Here is a 27,332-nt window from a genome sequence, read left to right on the forward strand (position 1 = left end):
TTAATTATTTAGTCTTATCCTATTAAATCTGCTTATATTTCAAACCTTGGGTTTCCTTGCTTTCTCTGATTCCCCTTCCCAGGTGGGGAGGGGTCATCGGGTGATAGAATAATTGTCTAAATGACAATGAATTGTTGTGGGTTTTCCCAAGCCATAACAAGAAGTGACTGTCCAGAGGCCAATTGGGTTTGTTTGTCAAAAACTGCAAAAAGATTATTTTTTTTTTTCTCCCCAAAGCATTTTTCAAAATTCAACCCAAACCCTCCGTGTAGGTCCCACTGATTCCAGTTGTCGTCATGCACGTGAAGCCCCTTCTTCACGATGGAAACACGCGTCAGAACGTGGATTTTCTTTGGAGGAAACGAATAATTCCAGCCGATCCTTCGTGCCAGAGGAGGGCTCAGCTTCATTCTGGGGGTTTTTTTTGTGTGTTTTGTTTTGGTGGGAAGGGCCTGATACTGAAATGAGAAAGTGGCCTTGTTACTTGGATCGTTCCTGCTGGCATCAGCTGTGTTTGCAGAACAGCTGATGAGCCTGGAGAATATCAAACGCTGTCCATTTGTTTTATGACCCGGTTATTCAAGTTGACTATTGGTAGCTTAAATAAATTTGTCATATTTCATCATTAAAATAAATAAATAAAGCAGGAGAACTGCTGGGAAAGCGAGGAAAAAAGACAGCCCAGCTCCCGTTCTCCTTTATGAAGGCCAGATGACTAAATTTTGGTGAAAATGTCTTAAAACTTTAAACTGGAGATGACCTTCATCCTGTACCTTTATATGAGCTGGTAGCAGGTTGTTGGTTACGTGGATATTAAAGCCACTAAAGTTGGAAAGCAATTGCAGAGTTCCCCTTGAGGATGTGAAGAAGAGGCAGCCCTCGTTCGGCGGCACATCCTTCCTCACGTTGTGCAGAAGATAAGGTTTCCCGTTGTGGTCTCTTGGCAGCTTTTTCTATTTGCTGCGTATTTCCTGAAACAAAGCTGTAAGTTTAGATGAAACTCCTAATATTGATGCGGCAGAGCGCAGTGGGGTGAAGTCAGTAATCGTACTGTGTCCTGTTCTGGGGTGCATCAAGTAGAGTGTGACCAGCAGATGGAGGGAGGTCATCCTCCCATTCTGCTCTGCCCTGGGGAGGCCCCATCTGGAGCACTGGGTTCAGTTCTGGGCTCCCCAGTTCAAGAAGGACAGGGAACTGCTGGAGAGGGTACAGCAGAGGGCTACGAAGATGATGAGGGGCTTGGAGCATCTCTCTTAAGAGGAAGGGCTGAGGGACTTGGGTCTTTTTAGTCTGGAGAAGAGAAGACTCAGGGGGGGATCTCATCAATGCCTATAAATGCTTCAAGGGTGGGTGTCAGGAGGATGGGCCCAGTCTTTTTTCAGTGGTGCCCAGGGACAGGACAAGAGGTAATGGGCACAAACTTGAATATAAGAAGTTCCACCTAAACATGAGGAGGAACTTCTTTCCTGTGAGGGTGGCAGAGCCCTGGAAGAGGCTGCCCAGAGAGGTGGTGGAGTCTCCTTCTCTGGAGATGTTCAAAACCCGCCTGGACACGTTCCTGTGAGACCTGCTCTGGGTGGACCTGCTCTGGCAGAGGGTTGGACTAGATGATCTCCAGAGGTCCCTTCCAACCCCTGCCATTCTGTGATTCTGTAAGAGACCTTGTATCTTGAGTGCTCATCAGTGTTTAAGACACAACCTTTCATGCTCTCGGCAGCTGAGCAAGTCTGTGGATGCAAACCTCACCTTGTACGAGTCAGCGAGGTTTGTCTCGGCGCTTGTAGCGGGTCCAGGGTTTCACTTTAAATCTGTTCAATTGAATAATGACATGTCACAGGGGTGTTGATGCATCAGGGGGTTAATTAGCAAACACTTGCAGAAAACACTGCTATTTTAATGGTTACGCCGGGCGTTCGTTACTGAACCAGTCCCTTTCTCGAAAAGATGTTTAAACTGCTGTGCCAGCACGTGTAAAACGTAGGGACAATGATATGAGGGCTGGGCAGCACTGGTTCTGTTGGAGGAACCTCCAGCCTGATGTTGAGAGCTGGGACAGCACGTGGTGGCATCTCCTTTCATAGATTCATAGATTCATAGATTCATAGATTGGTCCAGGCCAGAAGGGACCTCCAAAGGTCATCTAGTCCGACCTCCCCGCAGTCAGCAGGGACACCCCCAACTAGACCAGGTTGCCCAGGGCCTCGTCGAGCTTCACCTTGAATATCTCAAGGGAAGGGGCCTCGACCACCTCCCTGGGCAACCTGTTCCAGTGTTCCACCACCCTCATGGTAAAGAACTTGTTCCTAATATCCAATCTAAATCTCCCCTTCTCCAACTTAAAACCATTGCCCCTCGTCCTGTCACTGCAGGCCTTTGTAAACAGACCCTCCCCAGCCTTCCTGTAGGCCCCCCTCAGGGACTGGAAGGCCGCTATGAGGTCTCCCCGGAGCCTCCTTTTCTCCAAGCTGAACAACCCCAGCTCCCTCAGTCTGTCCTCATAGGAGAGGTGCTCCAGCCCCCTGATCATTTTGGTGGCCCTCCTCTGGACCCGCTCCATCAGGTCCATGTCCTTTCTATATTGAGGGCTCCAGACCTGCACACAGTACTCCAGGGGAGGTCTCACCAGAGCAGAGTAAAGTGGCAGAATCACCTCTCTGGATCTGCTGGCAACACTTCTTTTGATGCAGCCCAGGATGTGATTGGCCTTCTGGGCTGCGAGAGCACATTGCCTGCTCATGTCCAGCTTCTCGTCCATCAACACCCCCAAGTCCCTTTCCTCAGGGCTGCTTTCGCTGTGCTGGCAACCGTGAAACCCCTTCTATCGGTATATACGTCCCGAGTGACTTCAGCTCATCCCCTCACCAAGTCAAAGCCGCTGGAGCTGAGGTTCTAAAAGCCCGTGCACGTGTTACCAAAAGCTTGTGAGACGGAAAGGTTCTGGTTTAAAACTCTCCAAAGCAAGGCCGAGCAGCTGTACGATTCGTTACCAATTAAAACAGCTTTTAAAAGTTGTGTTTTTAAAGTAGTTACGAGGTTTCGTTCCCTCCCTTCCCTTCCTCCCCGGAGGTAGATGCGCATTCACGGGCCTACAGTAATAGTTGCGCTAATTGACAATTAGCATTGATAATGAATGTGGTAGCACTGGAGGTGATAGTATTATCTAAATAGTTCTGGGGTTATTTTTCACTTTTTCCCAAAAAGGAAAAAAACAAAAGGAATTCTTGCTGCTTGTACAATAATGGAACTGGGCGATGCCTTGAGAGAATTAATTCTGGAAGGGGTTTTATTGTTACGTTTCACTTAAATTAATTTCATGGGCAACAAGAGGATTAGATAAAGCAGGTTGTGCAGCATCAAACAGTATTCGCGGCACCTCAAAATTGGTTTTGTTCTTTCAGATTTACCTCCTTGCTTCCTCCTTGGCTTTGTTTGCCAGGTGTGTGCTCGGCCCGTTCTTGACGTGGTACAACGTAGGCAGAGAGCTCGGTGCTCTTAGAATTCAATTAACCGTTACTTTTTTGTCCGTGTGTTAAATTCCACAATTACTGCAGGGTTTTAATTATTAAGACTTTTGATACAGCAAATTACTGGGTAATTAGCTGTGGGCTACTGTCTCGCGCGGAGTGCCACTGCTTTTCTTGCCTTGTTGTGACACTTTGCTAGTGGTCTCCTCCTGTCTCCAGCACCTCGAGAATGATGCCTCATTTCATATATTTACAAAGAAGTAAGTGCATGTCACAGGAATGCATCCTGCTTGAACTTCTAGCTTTTGATTCGGCATTCTGTCCTCTGCTGTGAGGACAGGCTGAGAGTCGGGGATGTTCAGCCTGGAGAAGAGAAGGCTCCGGGGAGACCTTAGAGCCCCTTCCAACCCTAAAGGGGCTCCAGGAAAGCTGGGGAGGGACTCTGGATCAGGGAGGGGAGCCATAAGAGGAGGGGGAAGGGTTTGACACTGAAAGAGGGGAGATTGAGCTGAGATGTGGGGAAGAACTTCTTTGCTGTGAGGGTGGTAAGAGCCTGGCCCAGGTTGCCCAGAGAAGCTGTGGCTGCCCCATCCCTACAGGGGTTTTAAGGCCAGGCTGGATGGGGCTTTGAGCAACCTGGTCTGGTGGAGGTGTCCCTGCCCATGGCAGGGGGGTTGGAACTCAATGATCTTTAAAGTCCCTTCCAACCCAAACCATTCTATGATTCATGTGCAGTTACTTTGATTACCCCTGGAATCACCTGTGGCTGGTTATCATCATCTCTCAGGAGCTTTGTGCCTTTACTATGTCCGCTGTGGTTTGCTGTCACCAGTCATCTCCGTGTGTCATTCATTGAACCAGGGGGTATAGGATCATTTGAATCTGCTGTTCTGGTTTCAACCAATGTTCCTCATTGAAATCCCATTGGGAAATCTCTCTTCTGCTTTGTAATCTTGGCTTCTGATTCCTCCTGCTTGGTCTAATTGAAATGGAACTCCAGAGCCTTCTCAGAGACTGGTACAACTCCAGAGGAGTCCACAGTGTGTCAGGACAGCTGAAATGCCAACATTTCTGCAGCTGCCTGGTGTGTCAGAGCCATAAGATGAAAATAAATGTTTTTTTCAATTGCTAGTTTTGCATAGCAAAATACCGGAGGCGTTCTCAGATGCTGAGACTGTTATTTCTGGGTTTATTTTTACTCTTGGAGAAGAGAAGACTGAGGGGGGATCTCATCAACGCCTATAAATACTCAAAGGGTGGGTGTCAGGAGGATGGGGCCAGTCTTTTTTCAGTGGTGCCCAGTGACAGGACAAGAGGAAATGGGCACAAACTGGAACATAAGAAGTTCCATCTAAACTTCAGGAGAAACTTCTTTCCTGTGAGGGTGGCAGAGCCCTGGAAGAGGCTGCCCAGAGAGGTGGTGGAGTCTCTTTCTCTGGAGACGTTCAAACCCCACCTGGACACATTCCTGTGGGACCTGCTCTGGGTGGACCTGCTTTGGCAGGGGGTTGGATGAGATGATCTCCAGAGGCCTCTTCCAACCCCATCTCATTCTGTGATTCTTACAGTATCCTCAAAGTACAAGCGAGGTGGCCTTCATTTGTACTTTCATGGCCAGTAGTTGCCAAAGACAGGACTGGGTGAGAAGGTTCCACTGGCTCAAACCTGTTCACCCAACACAAATATTACCAAGAGCTGTTTTTATTTCCTATATCAACACAAATTGGTAACTTAAGGTGCTGCTGTACTTTAAACACTAACGGTTGCTTCATTCAAGACCCTGGGAGCTGGCACCGAATTTTTTGACAGCTTTATTAAGATCCCCAGATTATAAGGAGCTGTTGTGATCTTCTCACCCGACCTCTGTGGAAAACAAGCCGTGGTACTTTCTTGAATTAATTCCCGTTTGAAAGAGGACACGTGCTTTAGAAAGGCATCCAGTCCTGACTTGGGGGGGGAAAAACGAATCAGTGGCAGACAATAGAGTGTAACCTTTGATGTGAGTGGTTAATTATGCTCTGGAAATGTATGCCCAATGTATTCCTCAAAGCCTGTCCAGCTTCGACTTTCCAGCCTTTGAATTTTTTTATTATTTTTTTTTTTTTTAAAAATTCATTAGTGAAGGTGTTTTGCATCAGTTCGGTGCCCTCTGTTGCGTGCTTGCAGACTGATCCACTAACCTCTAAGCCTTCTCTTCGCTGAGCTAACGAGAGCGAGCGGATGGTTTCTCAGGGTGTTGCTGGAAGGAAAATGACTTTTAATAACTTCCAGGCTTCTTTTGTGCACCCTTCCACCCCCTTTTTTTTCCCCTGATGTTTCTTTGTTTATGAGTGCCGGCGTTTCATTCGGCATTCCGGATGCGATCCCAACGCACAGCCGCGCTGTAACTTCTACTTCTCACAAAGCGCTCTGCTTTATATAGCCATTTCCAATTAGCTAATTAATACCCACCGTCACTGTGGGACCGTCACTGCTGTTGATTATCTTCAGTATTCCCAAATTTGCTAGAGTCACGGCTTTGCACCATAATCCTGTAAATCCCAACTTTCCTATTTTTTTCTCTAGATGTAGAGATTTATCTCTGCTGACGTTGAAATTCTTACAGCAGATTAATTGTATTATAAAAAATAATACTAAAAAAGAAAATTATATTACTCTGTTAATGCTCTCTTCACTTTATTATTTACCGTTTTCCCCGCAAAACATTATGATTTACAAACCTTCTGTAGTCATTTTATCCATAGGAATTTGAGACGGGAAAAGTTCTGGTCAGTTCTGTCAAGAAAAGGGGTTGCTGCAGCCGCTCTTGTATATGCTTTAATTGTCTGATTAAGCTCCTTCTAATTACTGTTATAAAAAAGAGAAGACTTAGGGGAGATCTGATCAACGCCTATAAATACTTCACGGGTGGGTGTCAGGAGGATGGGGCCAGTCTTTTTTCAGTGGTGCCCAGCGACAGGACGAGAGGAAATGGGCACAAACTTGAACGTAAGAAGTTCCATCTAAACTTGAGGAGAAACTTCTTTCCTGTGAGGGTGTCAGAGCCCTGGAAGAGGCTGCCCAGAGAGGTGGGGGAGTCTCCATCTCTGGAGACACTCAAAACCCGCCTGGACACGTTCCTGTGGGACCTGCTCTGGGTAGACCTGCTTTGGCAGGGAGTTGGACTAGATGGTCTCCAGAGGTCCCTTCCAACTCCCATGTGATTCTGTGATTCTGTGAAAAAGAAAATGTACCGAATTTAGACTGAAAATTAGAAGATTTCTATCCAACAGAAGAGAAGGGTTCTGGAATAGTCTTGTATTTCAGTTGGAATACAGAGGACAGAAGGAAAAGAGGAATGAAGATTTCTGGGACCTTGTAAATTCTGATATCTGTGGTTTCCCCATTTCTGGTTATATGTTAAGGATCCTGTCTTCTTCCTGCCCCTTTTTCTTTTAGCTGATGCTGTGTTGGCTTTTAGTGTTTTGGCTTCGTCAGATCTTTGGTGGAAATACAACTTTATCCCTCTGTGTTTGTTTAAAGCTAAATTTGTCATCCTCATCAGAATACTGGTTAGCCAAGATCTGTGTTCTGTACACCCGTGTCGCCAGACATGAATTCTATTGTTCTCCCTTAATCCTTGTTTGATAGAGTCTTCTGTCATCTGGTCTGTGTTTTTTGTCCCTGATCAATATGAGGTGGAGAGGCCAGTAATTACCTGGTCATCCCATTTACCCTTGCAAAATTCATGGTGTGTTGTTTTCATTTGATTTTGTGGATCCGTCCAAATACATGAAGGCGTAATGAAAATCAGCGTCGATGGTGCGGAGTTTGAAACCGTCGTGATTTTCTGATGGAGCAAAGTGTTCACACTGCAGCATCCATCTTAATTCAGGATATATGAGGATGTGAAATACCTCTTACAGCTTTTAATTGATGGAATAGAGCTCATCGAGAGCTCAGGACTCCGATCTAAAGCTTTGCAAGAGGTACAAGTAATGAATGAACTTCGCTGTCGCCCTGTGGCCAGACGTGGTTTATTGCTTCTGCTTTGTTCATAGGTCAGTCTTGAGCCTGATAAGGCATAACAACTAACAGAACTTCACGTGGGGCTCAGTAAAGAATAAAAACGTGGATCTGGAGAGTCACAGTGAGTGGAAACAGCAGTGGGACACAAGGAGATTCTTTCTTGCCCTGTTGCGGTTGAAAAAGGCGTCGCAGTGCAAGCTGTGATCCCATCAACGTGAGAGACAGGCTCCACGTGCTCCTAAGACCTTTGGAAATTCTCAAATTAATTTAAGCCCCTAAATCCGTAAATACAGCCTTTTTTTTTTTTTTTTTTTTTTAGCAAAATAGTTTATATTCATTTTCATTTCCAAAGAGCAGTTGGACAAACAGTACTTTGTCCTCTTGCTTTACGTACGGCTTTATTGGTTTGACGTTGATGTAAATATACTACGTGGATGGCAGAATTCAACCGCCGAGCAGAGAGTCAAAAGTCCTTGTTATAGATGACTGGGATGTTGCAAACTTCCCACTCACTCATAAATCTTGCTCTACGCCTGTGTGATTAATGGGTAACAAGGTTTTTGATTGATGGCTTAGCAACCGCTAATCAGGTGTTATGGGACCAAATCATGAAATCCCTTCCTTCGTCGGTTAAGGCAGGCTCCTCTTCGCTTAGATAGGCAGGAAAATGGCTGGGTTTTCCTTTCTTTTAAGTGGAATTTAAAGTTCTAGCCAGGCCACAGCTTCTAACATTGAAATATGATGCTTATTGAAATCCTCTACTAGGAATCCTCCCTCCGCTGGATAAAAAACTGGCTGGATGGCCGTGCTCAGCGAGTTGTGATTAATGGAGCAAAATCTGGTTGGCGGCCGGTGATCAGTGGTGTCCCTCAGGGCTCAGTTTTGGGGCCAGTCTTGTTCAATATCTTCATTGATGATCTAGATAAGGGGATTGAGTGCACCCTCGGTAAGTTTGCGGATGACACCAAACTAGGTGGGAGTGTTGATCTGCTTGAGGGTCGGCAGGCTCTACAGAGGGACCTGGACAGGTTGGACCAATGGGCCAAGGCCAATGGGATGAGGTTTAATAAGGCCAAGTGCCGGGTTCTGCATTTCGGCCACAACAACCCCAGGCAACGCTACAGGCTTGGGGAAGAGTGGCTGGAAAGCTGCCTGGCAGAAAAGGACCTGGGAGTGTTAGTGGACAGCCGGCTTAACATGAGCCAGCAGTGTGCCCAGGTGGCCAAGAAGGCCAACGGCATCCTGGCCTGTATCAGGAATAGCGTGGCCAGCAGGAGCAGGGAAGTCATCGTGCCTCTGTACTCGGCACTGGTGAGGCCTCACCTCGAGTACTGTGTTCAGTTTTGGGCCCCTCACTACAGGAAAGACATTGAAGTGCTGGAGCGTGTCCAGAGGAGAGCCACCAAGCTGGTGAGGGGTCTGGAGCACAAGTCCTATGAGGAGAGGCTGAGGGAACTGGGCATGTTTAGTTTGGAGAAGAGGAGGCTGAGGGGAGACCTCATTGCCCTCTACAACTACCTGAAAGGAAACTGTAGAGAGGCGGGGGTTGGCCTCTTCTCCCAAGGGAATAACGACAGGACCAGAGGAGATGGTCTGAAGTTGCGGCAGGGGAGGTTTAGATTAGATATTAGGAAGAATTACTTTACTGAGAGAGTGGTCAGGCACTGGAACAGCCTGCCCAGGGAGGTGGTGGAGTCACCATCCCTGGAGGTATTTAAGAAACGTGTAGACGTGGCTCTTCAGGGCGTGCTCTAGTGCCCGGGATTGTTGGTTTGTGGTGGGGTGTTGTGTGTGGGGTTTAGTTGATGGATGCTGCTTGCTTTTTTTTTTTTTTTTTTTTTTTTTTTTGGAGGGGGGGTGTTGTTGTTTGTTTGGTTTTGTGTTGTGTTTTTTTGTTTGTTTGTGTTTTTTTTTTTTTTTTTTTTTTTTTTTTTAATGTGGTTGGACTCGATGATCTCAAAGGTCCCTTCCAACCACTAAGATTCTGTGATTCTGTGATTCTGTGATTATGAGAGCGGAACAACTGGATGACTTGAACTGTCTGGACGTAGGGAATCAACTGAGGCCGACGGCGTTGGGTGAAGGCCACGAGTCGCCCAACGCGATCAGAAAGGAAACCTTCAGGCTATTTTTTGAGACAAGCACTGGCAAGACTTTCACTGGCCCACGCGTTAATGGCATTGCTTAAAAATTATAAGGGTTTTAATCTTCGTGCTGCGGTTAAGAGCCAAATGTCCTGTGCGTTGAAGATCTCTCCTGTCTTGACTTCTCTCCCGCTTGGCCGTTACCGTAACTGCTCGGCCGGGATTACACTTTAATTCTCTAATTACTGCTTTCTGATGAGTTTGTGTAAGCGTTGAGTACAGGGCACTGGAGCACAAAGAGCTTTGATCCAGCTCGCGCGGTTTCTGCTACGCCTGGATTTTATAATTTAAAGATCAACTTTGAGAATAGTTAGCAAAACCAGCTATTTTGACTTCTTTTACAGCTTTTTATTTCTCAGAGCTTTGCGTCTTACCGTCCTGCCCTGCCTAGCGAGTCATACCATAAATTAACAATTTTCTCCCTTTTTTTTTTTTTTTTTTTTCCGTTAATCTGTGGCGTTTTCCCAACTGTTCTGAATATCTTAACCGCAAACTCCTCTTTTATTTCTCTAGTTTGCTTTTCAACCAACAGGGATAATTCGTTATGTTCCTCGCTCAAGCCTCCGTTGGCTTATTGTAATCTTGAAGCCAAACGCCGTATTACACGCGTTACATTTCCTGGCCCTGGATATCAAGTGACACCAGCGTCACGGAATCCATTATAAATAGATTTCATCCATAACGGGAGAACAAATTGCTAAGTGTTTCCCTTTTTTTTTTTTTTTAAACTTGATTAAGTTTGAGGGGCTTAATTACATTTTGGTGGCGATTTTAGGGTTGTTAAGTAGAGGAGATGAAATGCAAATAAGCGAATACGAACGGATTTGGTAAATTACTGTTAAAAATCAGCGCAGTGATTATTTTTACTCTTAACAATACACAGGCATTTCAACAGCTTGTGCTCAGGTAAAGTTTTAATTGAGATGTTTTAGGAGTTGAAGTTTCTTTGGGTATTGTTTTTTTTTTTTTCCCAAGCTATCCTGAATTGTGTCTAATTAGGGGCACGATACCATTTGCCTATTTATTTATTCCTATGTAATTTGTTTAAACTTAGACAGCACAGCACTGATGTATTCCTTTCATTACAGACAACTCTCTTTGATGGGCTTTGACTGGCTAATTATTAAAATGGAACACATTACTAATAGCCTCCGAGGAGGTAGAGTTTTCTGTAAATAAATTGAGGCTTTCTGAATGCACTGACAAAAGTTAATTTTAAGGGGTTTCTTTCCATCTTCAGACACGAGGAAATTTAAAGTGAATGATTTGGAATCCGTTTCTGCTTTTGCAACCTGGAGTTGCTTAAATATCAAATATTGGGCATCAAATATCAGGCCACCGCTCAGGGCTGCGAGGGTTTCACAAAGGGGACCCTGCTCTCAAAAAGGGACCCCCCAACCCTTTACTGGGGGGAATACTGGGATAGAGGAAAATCAGTCCTAAGCTTAATTGGCTGAATGACAATTCACAGCTGTGGGAATTCATATTTTCACTAGTAAAAGAAGCACGTTTGGTTTGGGAGCTATTCAAGGGCAATTTTTGCAGCATTCCCAGCATGAACATTCTATATTTCTAAGTATAAATATATAGAAAATATATAGGCCTACGTACACATATATAAAATATGCTTTTGTAACTGAGCAGCTCAATATTGCTAACCTTTATGTTTTTAAGGGCTGTGGTATGTAATCAGTGTGTAAGGGCCAGCCAACAGCCCACCCACCATCTCCCTGTTGCTGCTCCCATCATTTAGGGAGGAGTGGGGACTTCTGGCAAGATACCTTTAGTACCCTCAGGGTTTTGTAGCAGATTGAGTTGGTCAAATAATGTAAAACGAGCTTTTTCCCAAATTGGTGACAGTATAAGTCACTAGGATCACATTTCTGAAAATAAAGCCAGGCTTCTGTTAATTAGAATTTTTGAAATTTTTAGTAATTTTTCAGTCTTGTAGAGTATCTTAAGATCCTAAATGTTCAAGTCACATTAGAATGTTGTTTTATTTTGGATGCTGAGTTCCCCTTCCTTGTGTTGGCAGATGCTGCTGACGGAGTACCTGGATATGAAGAACACCCGCACCGCCTCGGAGCCGTCCACCCAGCTGAGCTATGCCAGCTCCGGCAGAGAATTCGCCGCCTTCTTCGCAAAGAAGAAACCACAAAGACCCAAAAACCCTTTGTTCAAGTAAGTGCCGGGATGGTGTTAAAGCTGTGCCTGAGCTGTCTTTTTGGTGCCTCGAGTACTGAATGGCGCTGGCTGCTCGTTGCGGCGTCACCGTGTGAGTCTTGGGATGGAGATTTAATACCCAAAGCTGAAGCCTCGGTGAGATCTCTGCTACGGATTCATCGCTGGTTTTTCAAGTGTATAGCTCTGTCCAGGGCTCATCTTGGGACTGGGATCCCATTATTCGAGCTGCTGCGAAGCACGCAGTGATACGTCCTGCCTGTCTTTGTCCACGGTAAATTTAGAACCTGTTAAAGGGAGCGATAAAGGGGACTGGACAAAGAGAATTAAGATAAGTGTATAATTACTAGATAGACTAAGCTGTTAATCCTATCACTAACTCCTTTAATTCAGAGCTCAGAGTGGAAAGAACTAAGTGGTTGGGAGGAGAGTGTAAGAGAGAGGCTGAGAGGCTTGGTGACCAAGGATTTGGGGGAAGAAAAATTGAGGAGGAGTTCTTGGTGAGTAGCACTATTAGGAGAGGAGAGATGCTCTTGTTACTACACCTAGATTCAGGGGAGCTGAGCTGAAATTTCATCTCTTCCCACGACTACATGTGTTGGTCATTCTCTTTGGCTTCTTGAGGATTTTGGGGGATACCAAAACCTGCTGGCTTGGCAGCAGATGCTCCGAGTTCAAAGCTCACAGGTTCCTCAGGTCTACCAGCATAACTCTGTGTGTGGCTGCTCCCTGACTCAGTACGGCCAAAATAATCTCTTAAGTGAAGGGTTGTTTTAACATTGAGATTGTTTGAAAAGAGTTGGTGATGGAATGAGCAAGTTTCATGGTAGATTCGAGGGGATGGAGGAGTGGAGCAGTGGTGGGGAGTGAAAGCAGCTCGAGGCATTAACCTTTTAACTGTGCTCAGCTGCGGCAGGAGCAGGGGATCTGGGGGGTCCTCAGTACCCCTCTGGACGAGAAGCTGCTGCAGGGCTTGGGCTGTCTTTTTCTACCCGTCTGAGCGGTGCTGAGCCTTGTGAGGCTTTGCTCTCCAGAGTCAAGAGAGTCCAAGGTTAAAAAAAAAAAAATATCTAGCGGAATATTTGCTGGAGGGAGAGTGATTGGAAGAGAGTTGATGTTTTCACCCCTTGTTTGCTAGAGATGGGGAGCCATGAAGCCTGGGTGTTTTGTTTTTCTAATAAAGAACCCTTTGTGATTGGAGACAGATCGTTACATGGTGGGGAAATAATGCAGGAATCACAGAATGGTTTGGGTTGGAAGGAACCTTAAAGATCATCCAGTTCCAACCCCCTGCCATGGGCAGGGACACCTCCCACCAGACCAGGTTGCTCAAAGCCTCCTCCAGCCTGGCCTTGAACCCCTCCAGGGATGGGGCAGCCACAGCTTCTCTGGGCAACCTGGGCCAAGGTCTCACCACCCTCACAGCAAAGAATTTCTTCCTGAGATCTCATCTATATCTCCCCTCTTTCAGTTGTGTCGTGTTGAGCTTCTCATCCATCAATACCCTCAAGTCCTTCTTCTGAGGGCTGCTCTCCAGCCATTCTCCACCCAGCCTGGATTTGTGCTTGGGATTGCCCTGACCCAGGTGCGGGACTCTGCACTTGGCCTGCTTGAACCTCATGAGGTTCACTTGGACCCACCTCTCCAGCCTGTCCAGGTCCCTCTGGATGTCATCCCTTCCCTCCAGGGTGGTGACCACATCACAGAGTCATGCGTGTGAGCTATAGTAATGGGAAAGAGTGAGAGTAATTGGCTGTTTCAGGCAAATAGGAGGAGAGCTTTGTGTTCTGCAACCTCTTTACAGATTGTTTGCTGGTTGGTTGGTATTTTGTGGGGGTTTTTTTAGGTAGAACTTATTTCTTCATTAGCCAGAACTCCCCGCGCTTTGCCCCGTGGGCATGTGTAGCTGGTGGCTGTGTTCTCAGAGTACCTAAGGCTGGAAATTAAAGTTCTCTGCACTGTCTTTTCTCTTTCTCACAGGATGAGTTGTCTGCTCAATCTTCTCCTATTAGAAGGTTAATGTTGCCTGGAGGATTTCAGAGGTGCCTCCTGCCCCTGTCAACCCACGATTATTCCCCTCTACCCTTTTGTTTTTTTTTTAACACTCCCGTGGCTGTTTGGGTTAAGAATTGCACTCTTCTGACCTGCAGATGTTTGTTGGAGCAAAATAGGGCTGCTCACCCCTTCGGATGCTGTCTGTTTTTGGGTGTGCTTGGACCATTTAAGTTTGAGGGCTAAGGATGCTCTGTTTCACCCGCGGCAGCTGAAGGCTGTGTATTAATTTGTCAGCAGCGAGGGGAGGTGGGTGTAATCGTTTCGAGCGAAGGTGCGTAACCTCATAGGAGCAGCATGTCTCTTACCACTCCTGGTCTTGTCACCAAGTCACTGCTGGCACCGCGGTGACAGCAGCGCTTATTGGGATCTCTTATTGGGTTATCTGTCTTCTGTCAGCTGTCACTATATCTATGGAAATCTCCGTTGAAATGGAATTCCTCAATCCGCTGAGGGACGTACGTGTTTGATGGGAGTGTTATTCTTGTCTCCTCTCCCATCTTCAGTGCTTTCTGTGCCGGGCTGCAAGGTCCTTTTTCTTGCCTCTCCATTAACTCCGTCCAAATCAGAGGAGGCTTCCACTTGTCATCAGAATATCTACATTTAATTCCTCGCTTCAAAAGTCTCTTAGGGCAGGGCTTCACCTCGCGTTTTACTCACAGATGGTTGCAGGTGTTTGTGCCGGCCCCTGTGATAGCTTGCTGTGAGCTAATTTTATAAATACTAATTACTTTTGCTAGTTGTGTGTTCTAGCAATAGTGGGAAGACTGAAAACTCCTGAGTTGTATCCTGCTGTCTAGAAATCTGTCACCAGGATTTGGAAGAGACTTCGAATCATTGTTTCCCTATCCGTAAAATGGGTATAATTTAAAAATAATAATAAGGAAAAGAAGTGACGGTGCGTTTAGTCGTTTAATGTTGGCTTAACCCTAATGTTTAATGTTTAATGTTGGCTTAACCTGTGGCTTAACGTTTAGACATGGCACTTCAGGGCATGCTCTAGTGCCCAAGATTGTTGGTTTGTGTCTGTTTGTGGGTGGGGTGGTGTGTGGTTGTGGGCGTTTGGTTTAGTTTGGTTTGGTTTTGGTGTTCTGGGATTTTTGGGGTGTGTTTTTTTGGGTTTTTTTGTTGTTTTTTTTTTGTTGGTTGGACTCGATGATCTCAAAGGTCCCATCCAACCAAAAATATTCTGTGATTCTGTAATGTTGACTTAACGCTTCCATGGAGGGCTTCAAGGCCAGGTTGGACGGGGCTTTGAGCAACCTGGTCTAGTGGGAGGTGTCCCTGCCCATGGCAGGGGGTTGGAACTAGATGGTCTTTAAGGTCCCTTCCAGCCCAAACCATTCTATGATTAAAACCCCCACAAATTCATATGAGGAGTGCTTTGGAAATCCAGATGGTCCATGCCATCGTAAACCTGGCTTTCTTCTCTTCCAAAAGGTAGCCAAGTGCACATTCAGGTTGCCATCTCCCTACGGATCAGGTTTGCAAGGTGGAAATTGGGCACTGGTGGGAAAGGAGTGAATTGTACAAGCAGATGTTGAACAACCCAATCCATTAGTGTCAGGCTTGGCTGTAATTATGTGTAAGTCTGTGTAAAACAAAAATATTTTGAAAGCTTTGCTATGTGGGAGGATCCACGTGGGGAAAGGAGATAGGAGAGCAGAGGAGTTAAGTGTAAATGCAAACGTGGGAGAAGAGCAGATCAAGGAAACAGTGGTGGGGGGAGGAAATATGGGAGAGAAACTGGGTGGCTGTGAGAAAGAGGTGAACGTGGTGAGATCCTGCAGCAAAAGCCGGTGCAGAGCTCTGAGGAATAGTCAGAGTCACCGTCTCAGGGAGGAGATGTAGGTTTATTGCCGCGGTTTGCCTTGACCTGATACTTCTGGTTTTGATGCCTGGAGAAGACCTCTGGGGCATGGCGATAATGCGATGCTTAATCTCTCTAGGGGCAAAAGGGAGCGCACTGTAAATACGGAGCCAAGAATTTACTCTTCGTTTAATTACAGTCTGAAGTGTTTGTTGTATTTTGATAGATTGTTATTACTTCAGTTGCAATAATACTAACACTCGCAGTCCAAATTAGGGCAGAAAAGCCTCATTAACAGTAATAATGTTAACAAGAAAGCTTACAAATGATCGCCCCGTTTCTCTGGTGTGATGCTTGTTTTTCTGGTGTCCCTCTGGGCGTAACTAAGGCTGGTTCAGTCTTCCTTAGCAGGAGGGTTGGGGATGTTACAGCAAATCACCAACATCTTGAGATCTTCACCATGAGGAGTTTGATGTTCTTCCTCTGAGATGTTTTCTCTCTAAGTCTTGTGGCCGTGCGGGGTGTCCCCAGTGCTCTGCTCAGGCAGGTCGGGCACCAGCCCTTGGCCACAGGACATTTGTGATCAGAGGGACACCTAGATCCAGGCATGGCAAGCCCAGAGATGTCCTGAGACCCTGCGGTGTTGGGTCGGTGCCCAGTCCGTGGTCTTTTGTGCTTATGGGGTTACAATAGTTGGAAAACGTTGGTCTCCACCTCTCAGGTTGGTCATTGTGGAGGGTTGGAGCCATGTGATAAGTACTTAATAATTTATTACTCCCTAATTTCCAAGAGCATATAGTTTTTAATTTTTATGTATATACCAGTTAGTGATTTAAATGGTGTTAGCTGATGGCTTTGGTTTGGATTTTACCAGTTTTGGGGGCTATTCCTACTTGAATGCCTGGCTGCTGGAGCTGATGGAGCGGAGGAGCATCTCCGTGCCTTGTGGGCAGGTCTGTGTCGAGTGGCTGTTGGCGGAGGTGTCTTGGTTAGAGGTGGCAGAACGTGGTGCATCAGCGATGGAATTTTATCGGAGAAATGTGCTTTTGTCTGCCTTGATAATTTTGATTACGCAGGGAAATCTTTTTTACTTAGAGCCGACTGGTGCTTACAAGGGGGATGCTTCTGTGGCTGGCTAACTGACTTTTTTTTGTTTTATTTTTTAATTACAGGTTTGAGTCCTCCTCCCACGCTATTAGCATGAGTGCCTATTTGCGTGAGCAGAGAAGGGAACTGTACAGCAGAAGCGGAGAACTCCAAGGTGAGAAAATAGATAACGCGCCGGTTTGGATAATTCTCTCTTGCAGGAGTTTCAATATCTGATCCGTGGCTACGTCGGGGTATTCATCCCTCTCTGCTTTGCCACACAGGCTGTCTCAATCTCTCCACTTTTTAAGCTGTTTATTTATTCTCATTACGTTGTGAAGCAGCTGGGTTTCTCTTTATGCCCTCTGCATTTTTCAGCTAAAGGTCCAGGTCTTAAAAGATACTCATGAAATGGGAACGGTCACACCTTGAGCATTGCTTTTGGATACTTGGAGCTAAGGTCTGCTTCTTTATCAGCAATTTATTTCCTTATATCATACGCTAAATGTGATGCTTACCCTGGGTTGCTTTGGGAGCTAAGCTCAGTCATCACGTATTTGGAGCTGCAAGTTCCTGTTGTGTGGACTAAAGCGACCGATTCTTTGTCTTTTGTACAACGCTTGAAGACAGAGAGTTGCAGAACGTTTGGAAATGGTGAATTTGAAGAGTTGGACTGGTTTATATTGCTTGGGGCAAGTGCTGTGTGTACACAGAGGAGTGCTCTCTCCCCTGAGCATCATTTCATGGTGTTCTCCTGAATGGTCTAACTCACAAAAAGGATGGATTTAGGAGCAAAATCAAGGGAAGATCTTAAAGCTGTCATGATAATGTATAGAAGGGCTAAATTATTTTGTTTCATCTATTCTAGTTTCTTACTGGGCTAATTATAAGAAGAAAATAATGTATACTCTTCAAATATTACAGTGATGGACAAGGGTTGAATGTCTCCTTGAAATCTTACTCATAATAATTTTCACTTGGCTTTTAATTGAGGATGTTTTATTATTTACAAGAGAATTTTTGGATGACTTTGTGTTCCCTTCCTCCTTTTAGAACTTATTGTCCTGTGCGACAGGTTAAACCCACAACAGCGTGAAAAGAAGCCTTGAGTGTTCTTGTGGACAGGTTGCTTCATTTAGGTGACCCCAAAGATGATCTTAGTAATGATGATTAAGGATGTAACGATTCGCTCTGTGGTGAATATTTGCATACTTCTGGGTGGACTGTGAAGGAAGAATCTGAGATCAAGATAGATTGAAGCTGACAGTTGCCCACTCTGTGATCTAACAGCGTATAGGAATAAAATAAAATGGAGATAGCTGTCTTTTAAATAATAACGTCACCCTTTGCGCACACTGGGAGGGTGTTTAACTTACAGCTCTTCACCTTCTGAGACTCAGGTTCTCACCTTCAAAATCCGTCGCGTGCTCTTGTGCCCAGGATCAACTGATAGAAGTTGCCCAGTTCAGTAGGATGTTGTAAAGTGTACGCTGTTACATCGCACCAGCGTTTTCTTATACAAGTAGGCAGTAGGATTTAAGTAATTATTTCTCCGTAGTTAACAGCTCTTTGCTACAAGCTACATGGGGACAAATGTGTGTTCAAAGCCAAGAATTTTGGAGCTGTTGAGAGCACTAAGTTTGGGGCAGTGATGTGACCAACAGGGAGCCTGCAACACTTGCCTCAAGATTTTCAGGTCTCTTTGGGCTGAGTCCTGTTGCCTTCTTTAGGGCTACAAAGGTGATGAGGGGCCTGGAGCATCTCTCTCACAAGGAGAGGCTGAGGGACTTGGGTCTTTTTAGTCAGGAGAAGAGAAGACTGAGGGGAGGGTCTGATCAACGCCTATAAATACTTCACGGGTGGGTGTCAGGAGGATGGGGCCAGTCTTTTTTCAGTGGTGCCCAGTGACAGGACAAGAGGGAACAGGCACAAACTTGAACATAGGAAGTTCCATCTAAACATGAGGAGAAACTTCTTTGCTTTGAGGGTGGCAGAGCCCTGGAACAGGCTGCCTAGAGAGGTGGTGGAGTCTTCTTCTCTGGAGACATTCAAAACCCACCTGGACACGTTCCTGTGCAACCTGCTCTGGGTGGACCTGCTTTGGCAGGGAGTTGGACTAGATGATCTCTAGAGGTCCCTTCCAACCCCATGTGATTCTGTGATTCTGTTGTTCCCAGTTGCCTCCACGCCCTGACCAGTTGTCCATATTGCTTTAAAAACACAGTAGAGAACAATATTGACTTGCTCCAAGTCTGTGTCCTCTTCCTTGTGGCCGAGAGCTGGGTATTTTTGTGGTTACTGTTCCTGTCGGGCTGAACTGAGGATTTGTTTTCAAATAGCTCCCTTCCTGGGTTCAGAAATGGTTACTGGTGGGCACAGGTTTAGGAACTGGTTACTGGTGGGCACGGCCAGATTTCATGGAAGAGGGACTCCTTATTGATACAGGACAAATCTTGAGGCAACGTTTATCACGAGCGGGAGTTTGTGAGCGTTTTCAAGAGAGGAGGATGCAAAAGAGAACTATGGAGACTTCCAGCTGCCAAACCAGCGCGGGGTTGGAAAGAACCAAGCCTACGAGCTGACAAAGAAGTAAAGGAATAAATAGAAAAAAGGAAAAATATAGGAATTAGTGTGGATAGCGACAAGATTACATTACCCTTTCCGGATAACTTGGAAGAGCTTGAATGTGATGCAATAGGTGACAAAAAGTCAATGTAGGGAGTCAGTGGGGACAATAGATGAGATGACTTTGCTGAGGAATCTTTGCAGTTTAACCATCAAGAAAAGTTTCCCTTTGAACTTTATGTTAAAAATGTACTATCTTCTCTTTCTATTATAAGCTGCTGTTCCCTTTTAGGTAGCTCATTAATCTTCCTGAATCCCAGACCACAGCAAGATCTGCATTTTGATTTTTCTTTTTTTTTTTTAAACTCCTTTTAAAGAGAAATACAATTTAATTGTTCAATCAGGTTACTGGAAGGCAGGCATGTGACACTCTCTCTTCTCTGAATGCCACACAGTTTCTGTTCCCAACAGCCTTATCCACAGGGATGGTTTTTCAGCGGCAGCAGGGGCAGGGTGGCTTGTTAGGAAATCTTTTTTCCTGAAAAGATCTTCAAAGAAACGTATGCATTTAAAAAAAAAAAAAAAAAGAGAACTTATAAAAGTTTGGCTCATGCCAACTTTTTGAAATAAGAATTTAATTTAAATAGCCTTAAAATGTGTGAAGATCAGAGTGATGCTTTGTCATTAACCTCTTTCATTTGGACTGAAATAGTGCAGTGCATAAGGCACACATTATCCCTCAGTGGGAGAACGGGACCTGCTGTAAGTGATTTAGAGATGGAAGGATTAATTCTTGTGTCTTATTCCGCTGAAATCGGAGGAGGAAGACTTAGACCATGTATTTTTCCCTTGAAGTTGGACACACAAGTTGTTTGACAATTGTCATTAAAAAGAAGTAAAAAAAAGTAAAGCAAGTACATAACTGAATATTTCCTTCTAGACTAACACAGAGGTGGTGCCCCAGGTTGTTGTCAGAAGTACAATGTGGTAGTTTCTTCTGTACAAAACAAGAAATGATCATCATTAAGCTTCTCATTTCTCTTTTTTTTTTTCCCCAAAGCCCATCTTGGCCATGTCCTGGCTGGGGAATTTACATTTTCCTTGTTGGAGCCCTCCTGCCATTTGTCAAATAAGATGTTATAGAATCATAGAATCATCGAATGGTTAGAGTTGGAAGGGACCTTAAAGATCATCCAGTTCCAACACCCTGCCATGGGCAGGGACACCTCCACTAGAGCAGGTTGCTCAAAGCCCCATCCAGCCTGGCCTTGAACCCCTCCAGGGATGGGGCATCCACAGCTTCTCTGGGCAACCTGTTCCAGTGCTTCACCACCCTCACAGGAAAGAATTTCCTCCTAATATCTAATCTAAATCTCCCCTCTTCCAGTTTAAAACCATTACCCCTTGTCCTGTCACTACACTTCCTGACAAAGAGTCCCTCTCCGGCTCTCCTGGAGGCTCCCTTCAGATATTGGAAGGCTGCTCTGAGGTCTCCCCGGAGCCTTCTCTTCTCCAGGCTGAACAATCCCAGCTCTCTCAGCCTGTCTTCACAGGGGAGGTGCTCCATCCCTCTGATCATCTTCGTGGCCCTCTGCTGGACCCGTTCCAACAGGTCCATGTCCGCCTTTCCTTCATCAGTCCCACTTCTCATGAGGCTCTAAACCTGCTTCATCCCCATCGCTTCTTTCTTCCTGTCACCCACCAGTGCCTGCTTGTGTCCCCGAACCACCCGCTAAGTAAAAAGCGTGGCTTTTTTACCATGGCTGGATGAAACGAGGTACGTTCTGAGCCAGCAGCCTCGTGCCGTGGAAGCAAACATGCCAGTTGCTCCCTTGCTGGTGGGTCCCACAGCCTGGAGACCTGACATCTCCTCACCACAGCTTTTCCTTCTGTGGAGGCACACATTTATCCTGTTTTCGTCTGCCCGGCTGTCTATTTTCACAAAACCTCTAAGAATTCACTGCTTTTAAGATCTATCCCTCTGCCACCTTTGGCAGAAATTGGCTTAGCAGCTCGGTTGTTGGGAGGACAGGACAGCCCAGAAGATCAGATAACACTTATTTTCATTGGAAACTAGGTTAAGATGTGCTTGACCTTCACCGCAGAGGTGGTCACTTGTTGCTGACTGGTGGAATGAATCCCATGAGTGTGCCTTATTTCACACCGCTGCTGTCTTCCAATTCCCAACTGTTTCTTGGGAATAATAGAAAAATGTGGCTTCTTGCCATTGAGGGAGGTCAAGGACTGCAGGAGGGGACAGTGGATGGCAGGATGGTGGCACCGGGGCTGCACAGTAAGGCAGGAGATGATCTACAGGGGCCTTCAGGTTTTTTTTATTTAAATTAAATAGAATTGATATCAGGAAAACATGATTTCAAGCCAGTATAGGTTAGGGATGGATCTTCTGGAGAGCACTGCTGAGGAGAAGGATCTGGGAGTCCTGGTGGACAGCATCCCGCCTGGATGCAGTCTTGAGTAACAAGCTCTAACATGCTCTAGGCAATCCTGCTTCAGCAGGGGAGTTGGACTAGATGATCTCTATGGTCCCTTCCAACTCTAAAAAACAATTCAGTGAAATTCAGTGAAACTTTCCATGAGCCAGCAACGTGCCCTGGTCGCCAAGAGGGCCAGTGGAATCCTGGGCTGCGTAGGGAAGAGTGTGGCCAGTAGGTCGAGGGAGGTCATTCTCCCCCTCTACTCTGCACTGGTGAGGCCACAACTGGAATATTGTGTCCAGTTCTGGGCTCCCCAGTTCAAGAGAGACAGGGAACTACTGGAGAGAGTCCAGCGTAGGACAACTAAGATGATTAAGGGATTGGAGCATCTCCCTTATGAGGAAAGGCTGAGAGAGCTGGGACTCTTTAGCCTGGAGAAGAGAAGGCTGAGGGGAGACCTTATCTATGTTTACAATTACCTAAAGGGTGGGTTGAAGGAGGATGGAGCCAGACTCTTTTCAGTGATTCCCAGTGAGAGGACGAGGGGCAACGGGCACAAGCTGGAACATGGGAAGTTCCATTTAAATATGAGGAAAAACTTCTTCCCGGTGAGGGTGCCAGAGCCCTGGAACAGGCTGCCCAGGGAGGGTGTGGAGTCCCCTTCTCTGGAGATCTTCAAGCCCCGCCTGGATGCAGCCCTGAGTGATGTGCTCTGGGCAACCCTGCTTTAGTAGGGGAGTTGGACTAGATGATCTCTTGAGGTCCCTTCCAACTCTGACAATTCCCTGAATCCATGAATACTATTCTGGATGGTGTCTGTGCATGTCTGGATTTCTGCATTCATATTCTGGTAATGTTTTTTAAAAGCACTAACCCAAGTTTAAACTTCATGGTACTGTGCATGGTACATACATGATATATGCATTGTATATAGTTGAAAGGCTGAATTTTCACATGATCTACCATCTATCCCCAGCACAGTTTCCTTCCACAAGTGTCTTGAAGTCTGTTTTCCAGGGTTTTAGGTGTCTATGTTTTGTGGGGTTGGGGCAAAGGGGTAGAGGCGGGAGCTGGATTCTGGAGATGCCGCTCAAAAAAAAAAAAACCCAAACCAAAAAACCAAGATTAAAAATATAAATGCAAGCCAACAACAGAATGAAAGGAGCCGTAAAGCTCAGTGGACGATCATCTTTATTTCAGAAGATTCCTAATCTGAGCTAATGATCTTCCTTGCTCGTGGATGGACTCGTGTGCGTGGGATTTGGAGACCCGGGACGGGAAGGCTCCGAGGGCAGGAGAAAGCCACTGGGCTCCATGTTTCTGGCTGTTGGCTGATAATTTCTAGCACGGTATTACTTTATCAAAGGTGGTATCGGTTAAAGGCGCCTTCTAGATACATCAGGTTTTGTTTCAGATTCCTGCAGCCGTAGGGGATCCACGGAGCCGTATTCTCTGCTCAACGTAACCGTTGAGCAGAGTTCATCGGTAGAAATGGGAAAAGACTTTTTTTATACGCTGTGAAAATCTGAAGAGCCCGAAGGAGCCTGATCGGCGTGGAAAATAGCATCCGGCTTCTCTGTTATCTCTGCGCGTCCAGGCCCTGGTGGTTCAGAGGAAGGTCAGCTTTGCCGGTGTTGTACAGCTGGGCTGATTTTAAGAATGAAATATTAAGCTCTCCCGAGCAGCTGGTATTCCCAGGGATGTGAATGGGCTCTGCAGCTGCTCAGCACCTCTTAAAATTTGGGCTTCTTTCACCCGGGGAAGCTCAGTGTTAACTTCAGCATTAATTAAACTTCTCGGTGACTTTGCAGAGTAGGAGTTTATTTGGGTTGTAGCTGTGCAAGGTGCTTCCTGCAGGAATCACTGCCTACAAGTGCTTTTGTGCCGTGTTAGAGGATTGAAAATATTCTTGTGTTGTCATTGTGCCTTTGGTTCGTGTTTTTTTATTTGTGTTGGTGTTTTTTTTCATAGAATCGTAGAATGGTTCGGGTTGGAAGGAACCTTAAAGACCATTCAGTTCCACCTCCCTGCCATGCACAGGGACACCTCCCACCAGACCAGGTTGCTCTAAGCCCCATCCAGCCTGGCCTTGAACCCCTCCAGGGATGGGGCAACCACAGCTTCTCTGGGCAACCTGGGCCAGGCTCTCACCACCCTCACAGCAAAGAATTTCTTCCCCAGATCTCATCTCAATCTCCCCTCTTTCAGTGTCAAACCCTTCCCCCTCCTCCTATGGCTCCCCTCCCTGATCCAGAGTCCCTCCCCAGCTTTCCTGGAGCCCCTTTAGGGACTGGAAGGGGCTCTAAGGTCTCCCCGGAGCCTTCTCTTCTCCAGGCTGAACCCCCCCAACTCTCTTGGCCTGTCTTCGTAGGAGAGGACAGAATCCCACTAGACCAGGTGTGAATCTGGCTGTGAAACAAACATCTGTTGTAACGAGACTGTAGAGCCTGGATTTATTTTTTTGGACCTTATTTCTTACAGGTAGAACCTCTGACGATTTTTTTTTTCCTATTGGCCAGGTGATAAATAGGAAGCACCAAACATCCCTACGATACAAATCTAAGATTGGAGATTGGGTTTGGGTTACTCACTGGGATGCTGTTCGTCTGTCCTCAGTCCAAGCCTGAAAATGTCCTGCCATAAGGTTTTGAGTAATTAAGGAAATCAAAGAGAAACTCTGCTAATTAAGATTTCGACTCCAAGAAACAGCAGCGGAGGCAAACGGTATCTGAAATGACAAGGGCACAATGTAAGGCCAGGTCCGGGGAAAATGCCGTTATTTGTAGGTGCCTTGTTCCATTTGGATTCACCAAAGGGCTGCCGGAGGGAGCCAACTGTGTTCGCCGGTGACAAAAACAAATCTTGACATTTGGGATAATGAAAATTCGGTTCAGCACCTTTTAGAGACGTGTATGATAATGTGTTGTCAGTCAGCGGCAACGTGGCGGGGGGGTGTGGGGGGGTGGGAAATGGTACAATTCTCGTCTGGTTAAAGGAGATGTCGTGACAATTGGACAGTCCCGGATAAAAATACATAAAAATACCCTTTAGAAGAGGATGGGGAATAACCCCTTGAAGAAGCAACGAGTCGGTGATGCTGAGGAGGAAGGGGGGGGACGGGGGGGGGGGGGGGGTCGGGGGGGAGACGATTCGATGTCGTGAATCTCCTGTCATGCAGCCGCTTTTGTCTCCCCGTGATGCCCAGGATCACAGTTTGCTTTGAGCTTTAGTTCAGGGGGGGGATGGAATTGTGGAGGGGGGGGGGGGGAAGGGGGGGAAGGAAAGGGGAAAGAATGGCTTTTTTGTGGTTTAACGGTATTAATGCAATCATCTCGTTCAGACCTTGTAAAGCCCACTTATTATTTCCTCTGCGTGTGTTTCTTCTGGTTTAGCGGATTAGCTGCACTGTCTCTTCAAAGGCTATCCAATCAAGAAGGGGTTATTAAAACTGGGGCGCTTTATGACTGAGAATTAATTAGAGCAGCATTTTCATGCAAAACATCCAATTTTTTGATTAGCAATGGAGCAGGGCCGCAATTAGCACTCTGGGAAGCTTAAATTTCCAGCATTTTGATTCTCAGGAAATGAGATTATCAAACTGGGGTCAGGCACTTGACAGCGAAAGGGGGATTATGTGTAAGAAAATAATTTGTTTCTTGATTTTGCCTCTGAGATCGTTATTAAAGCGAATTCAGAGGGAGGCAAAAAAGAGGAGGGAGATGCCTAAAAATGGAAACAGGAGAGACCCTTTGCTTTGTCGGTGCCCTCCTCGCCGTGCAAAGGGCTTTCCTCGTCCTGGCCTTGGTGAGAGCGTTTGATTTGCAGCAACAGGTTCTCATGGCTTTCATGGGCTCCGTCCCCCTTTTCCCGTCGATGTGTTTTGAGACCCTTGCAGTGATTTTATTTATTTATTTATTTATTTATTTATTTAAATATTCTAAATATTTATATCCGGAGGAAGGAGGCAATGCGATCGTTCTCATCGACACGTCATTTTGTCTCAGTTCCTTAAGTGGGTATGTGGCGTGTGCGTTTTTTAAACTATTTTTTTGATCCAATGCTGGTGCCTGAGGACTTAGATTCCTGTTTATTAAAGGCTGACCTTGGCCAACCGTCAGGGTCTGTGAGAAAGAAGCAGGGCATCTCTGTTGCTTCTAGAGAACACTTGAGGGTTTGGGGGGGGACGACATGGTTTATATTTCCCACTTAATTCTTCTCACTTCTCAGGGAGATGTAAGGTGTTGAAAGTCAGGCTTGGGCTGTGAAATCTCATCTTTGGCTTGTGCCGGGGACTTGGAGCAGGGTAAGGCTGCGGGCGTCGTGTTTGATAGTCGATCCATATGTGGTAACTCCTGTGAGTTCAGACAGTGCGGGTTAGCATCTCTGCAGGAGAGCGGGCAATCAGCCGTCACCCGTCTGCTTTTTAAAATAACCGTAGAATTCTTTTTACTACTTACTTTTGAGCGAAATTGTTCATGAAAGTAAAAATTGGGAAGTTCATTGTTGCTACCAGCCACGTTGGCCACGTTCTTGGTCCTGGGTCTCTCTGTTGGCAGCACCTGCAGCTATTGCATCCTTTTCTGCGGCAGTCCTGTTATTAAGGTAGCTCACTCGTAGCTTGTACCTTCAATTTATCATCATGGGTTGGACCTCATGGAAGCCTGGCAGCACATCTCGGTTGGGCTTTGCTCCCTGAGGTGGCCTTGGCAATGCACTCCAACCTTCAACCATGACAGCATTCGGTATTCGGTTTTGGGACTCTGTTCAGGGCTTCTAAATAATCATAGAATAGTTTGGGTTGGACGAGACCTTAAAGATCCTCTACCTGTTGGAGCGGGGCCAGAGGAGGCCACGGAGATGCTGGGAGGGCTGGAGCCCCTCTGCTGTGAGGACAGGCTGAGAGAGTTGGGGGGGTTCAGCCTGGAGAAGGCTCCGGGGAGACCTTGGAGCCCCTTCCAGTCCCTAAAGGGGGCCTACAAGAAAGCTGGGGAGGGACTTTTTATGAGGGCATGTAGTGATAGGATGAGGAGGAACAGCTTCAAACTGGAAGACAGGAGATTTAGATATTAGGAAGAAACTTTTCACTGTGAGAGTGGTGAGACCCTGGCCCAGGTTGCCCAGAGAAGCTGTGGCTGCCCCATCCCTGGAGGGGTTCAAGGCCAGGTTGGATGGGGCTTTGAGCAACCTGCTCTGGTGGGAGGTGTCCCTGCCCATGACAGGGGGGTTGGAACTGGATGATCTTTAAGGTCCCTTCCAACACGAACCGTTGTATGGTCTAGTTCCAACCCCCCTGCCATGGGCAGGGACACCTCCCACTAGACCAGGTTGCTCAAAGCCCTGTCCAACTTTGCCTTGAACCCATCCAGGGATGGAGCATCCACAGCTTCTCTAGGCAACCTAAATAAGTCCTCAGTCTTGACTTGAAGCTCTTCTTGCTTTACTCTTTGGCCACATACACTGTTCTCTTCTCTTCACATCCCAAGGACCTCTAGTAATCCAGTGCGCAGATTGTCAGATGCCGCATGGTCCCTTTTTTAATATAAAAAGCAAAAATACCAGGGCATCAAGGTGCTGTATCAGTAGAGGA

General features: G+C 46.2%; 1 protein-coding gene across 1 annotated transcript in view; it reads left to right on the top strand.

Moving 5' to 3' along the window:
• The window catches only part of EXOC4 (exocyst complex component 4), a 487,556-nt gene that overhangs the window by 134,777 nt on the left and 325,447 nt on the right, over window positions 1-27,332 (top strand). Inside the window, exons 8-9 of the mRNA XM_074168558.1 lie at window positions 11,652-11,797; window positions 16,832-16,920. Of these exons, the coding sequence (XP_074024659.1) occupies window positions 11,652-11,797; window positions 16,832-16,920 (235 nt within the window). The remainder of the gene's footprint in view (window positions 1-11,651; window positions 11,798-16,831; window positions 16,921-27,332) is intronic.

This window comes from Numenius arquata, chromosome 2 (assembly GCF_964106895.1).
Source record: "Numenius arquata chromosome 2, bNumArq3.hap1.1, whole genome shotgun sequence".
Classification (NCBI taxonomy): Eukaryota; Metazoa; Chordata; class Aves; order Charadriiformes; family Scolopacidae; genus Numenius; species Numenius arquata.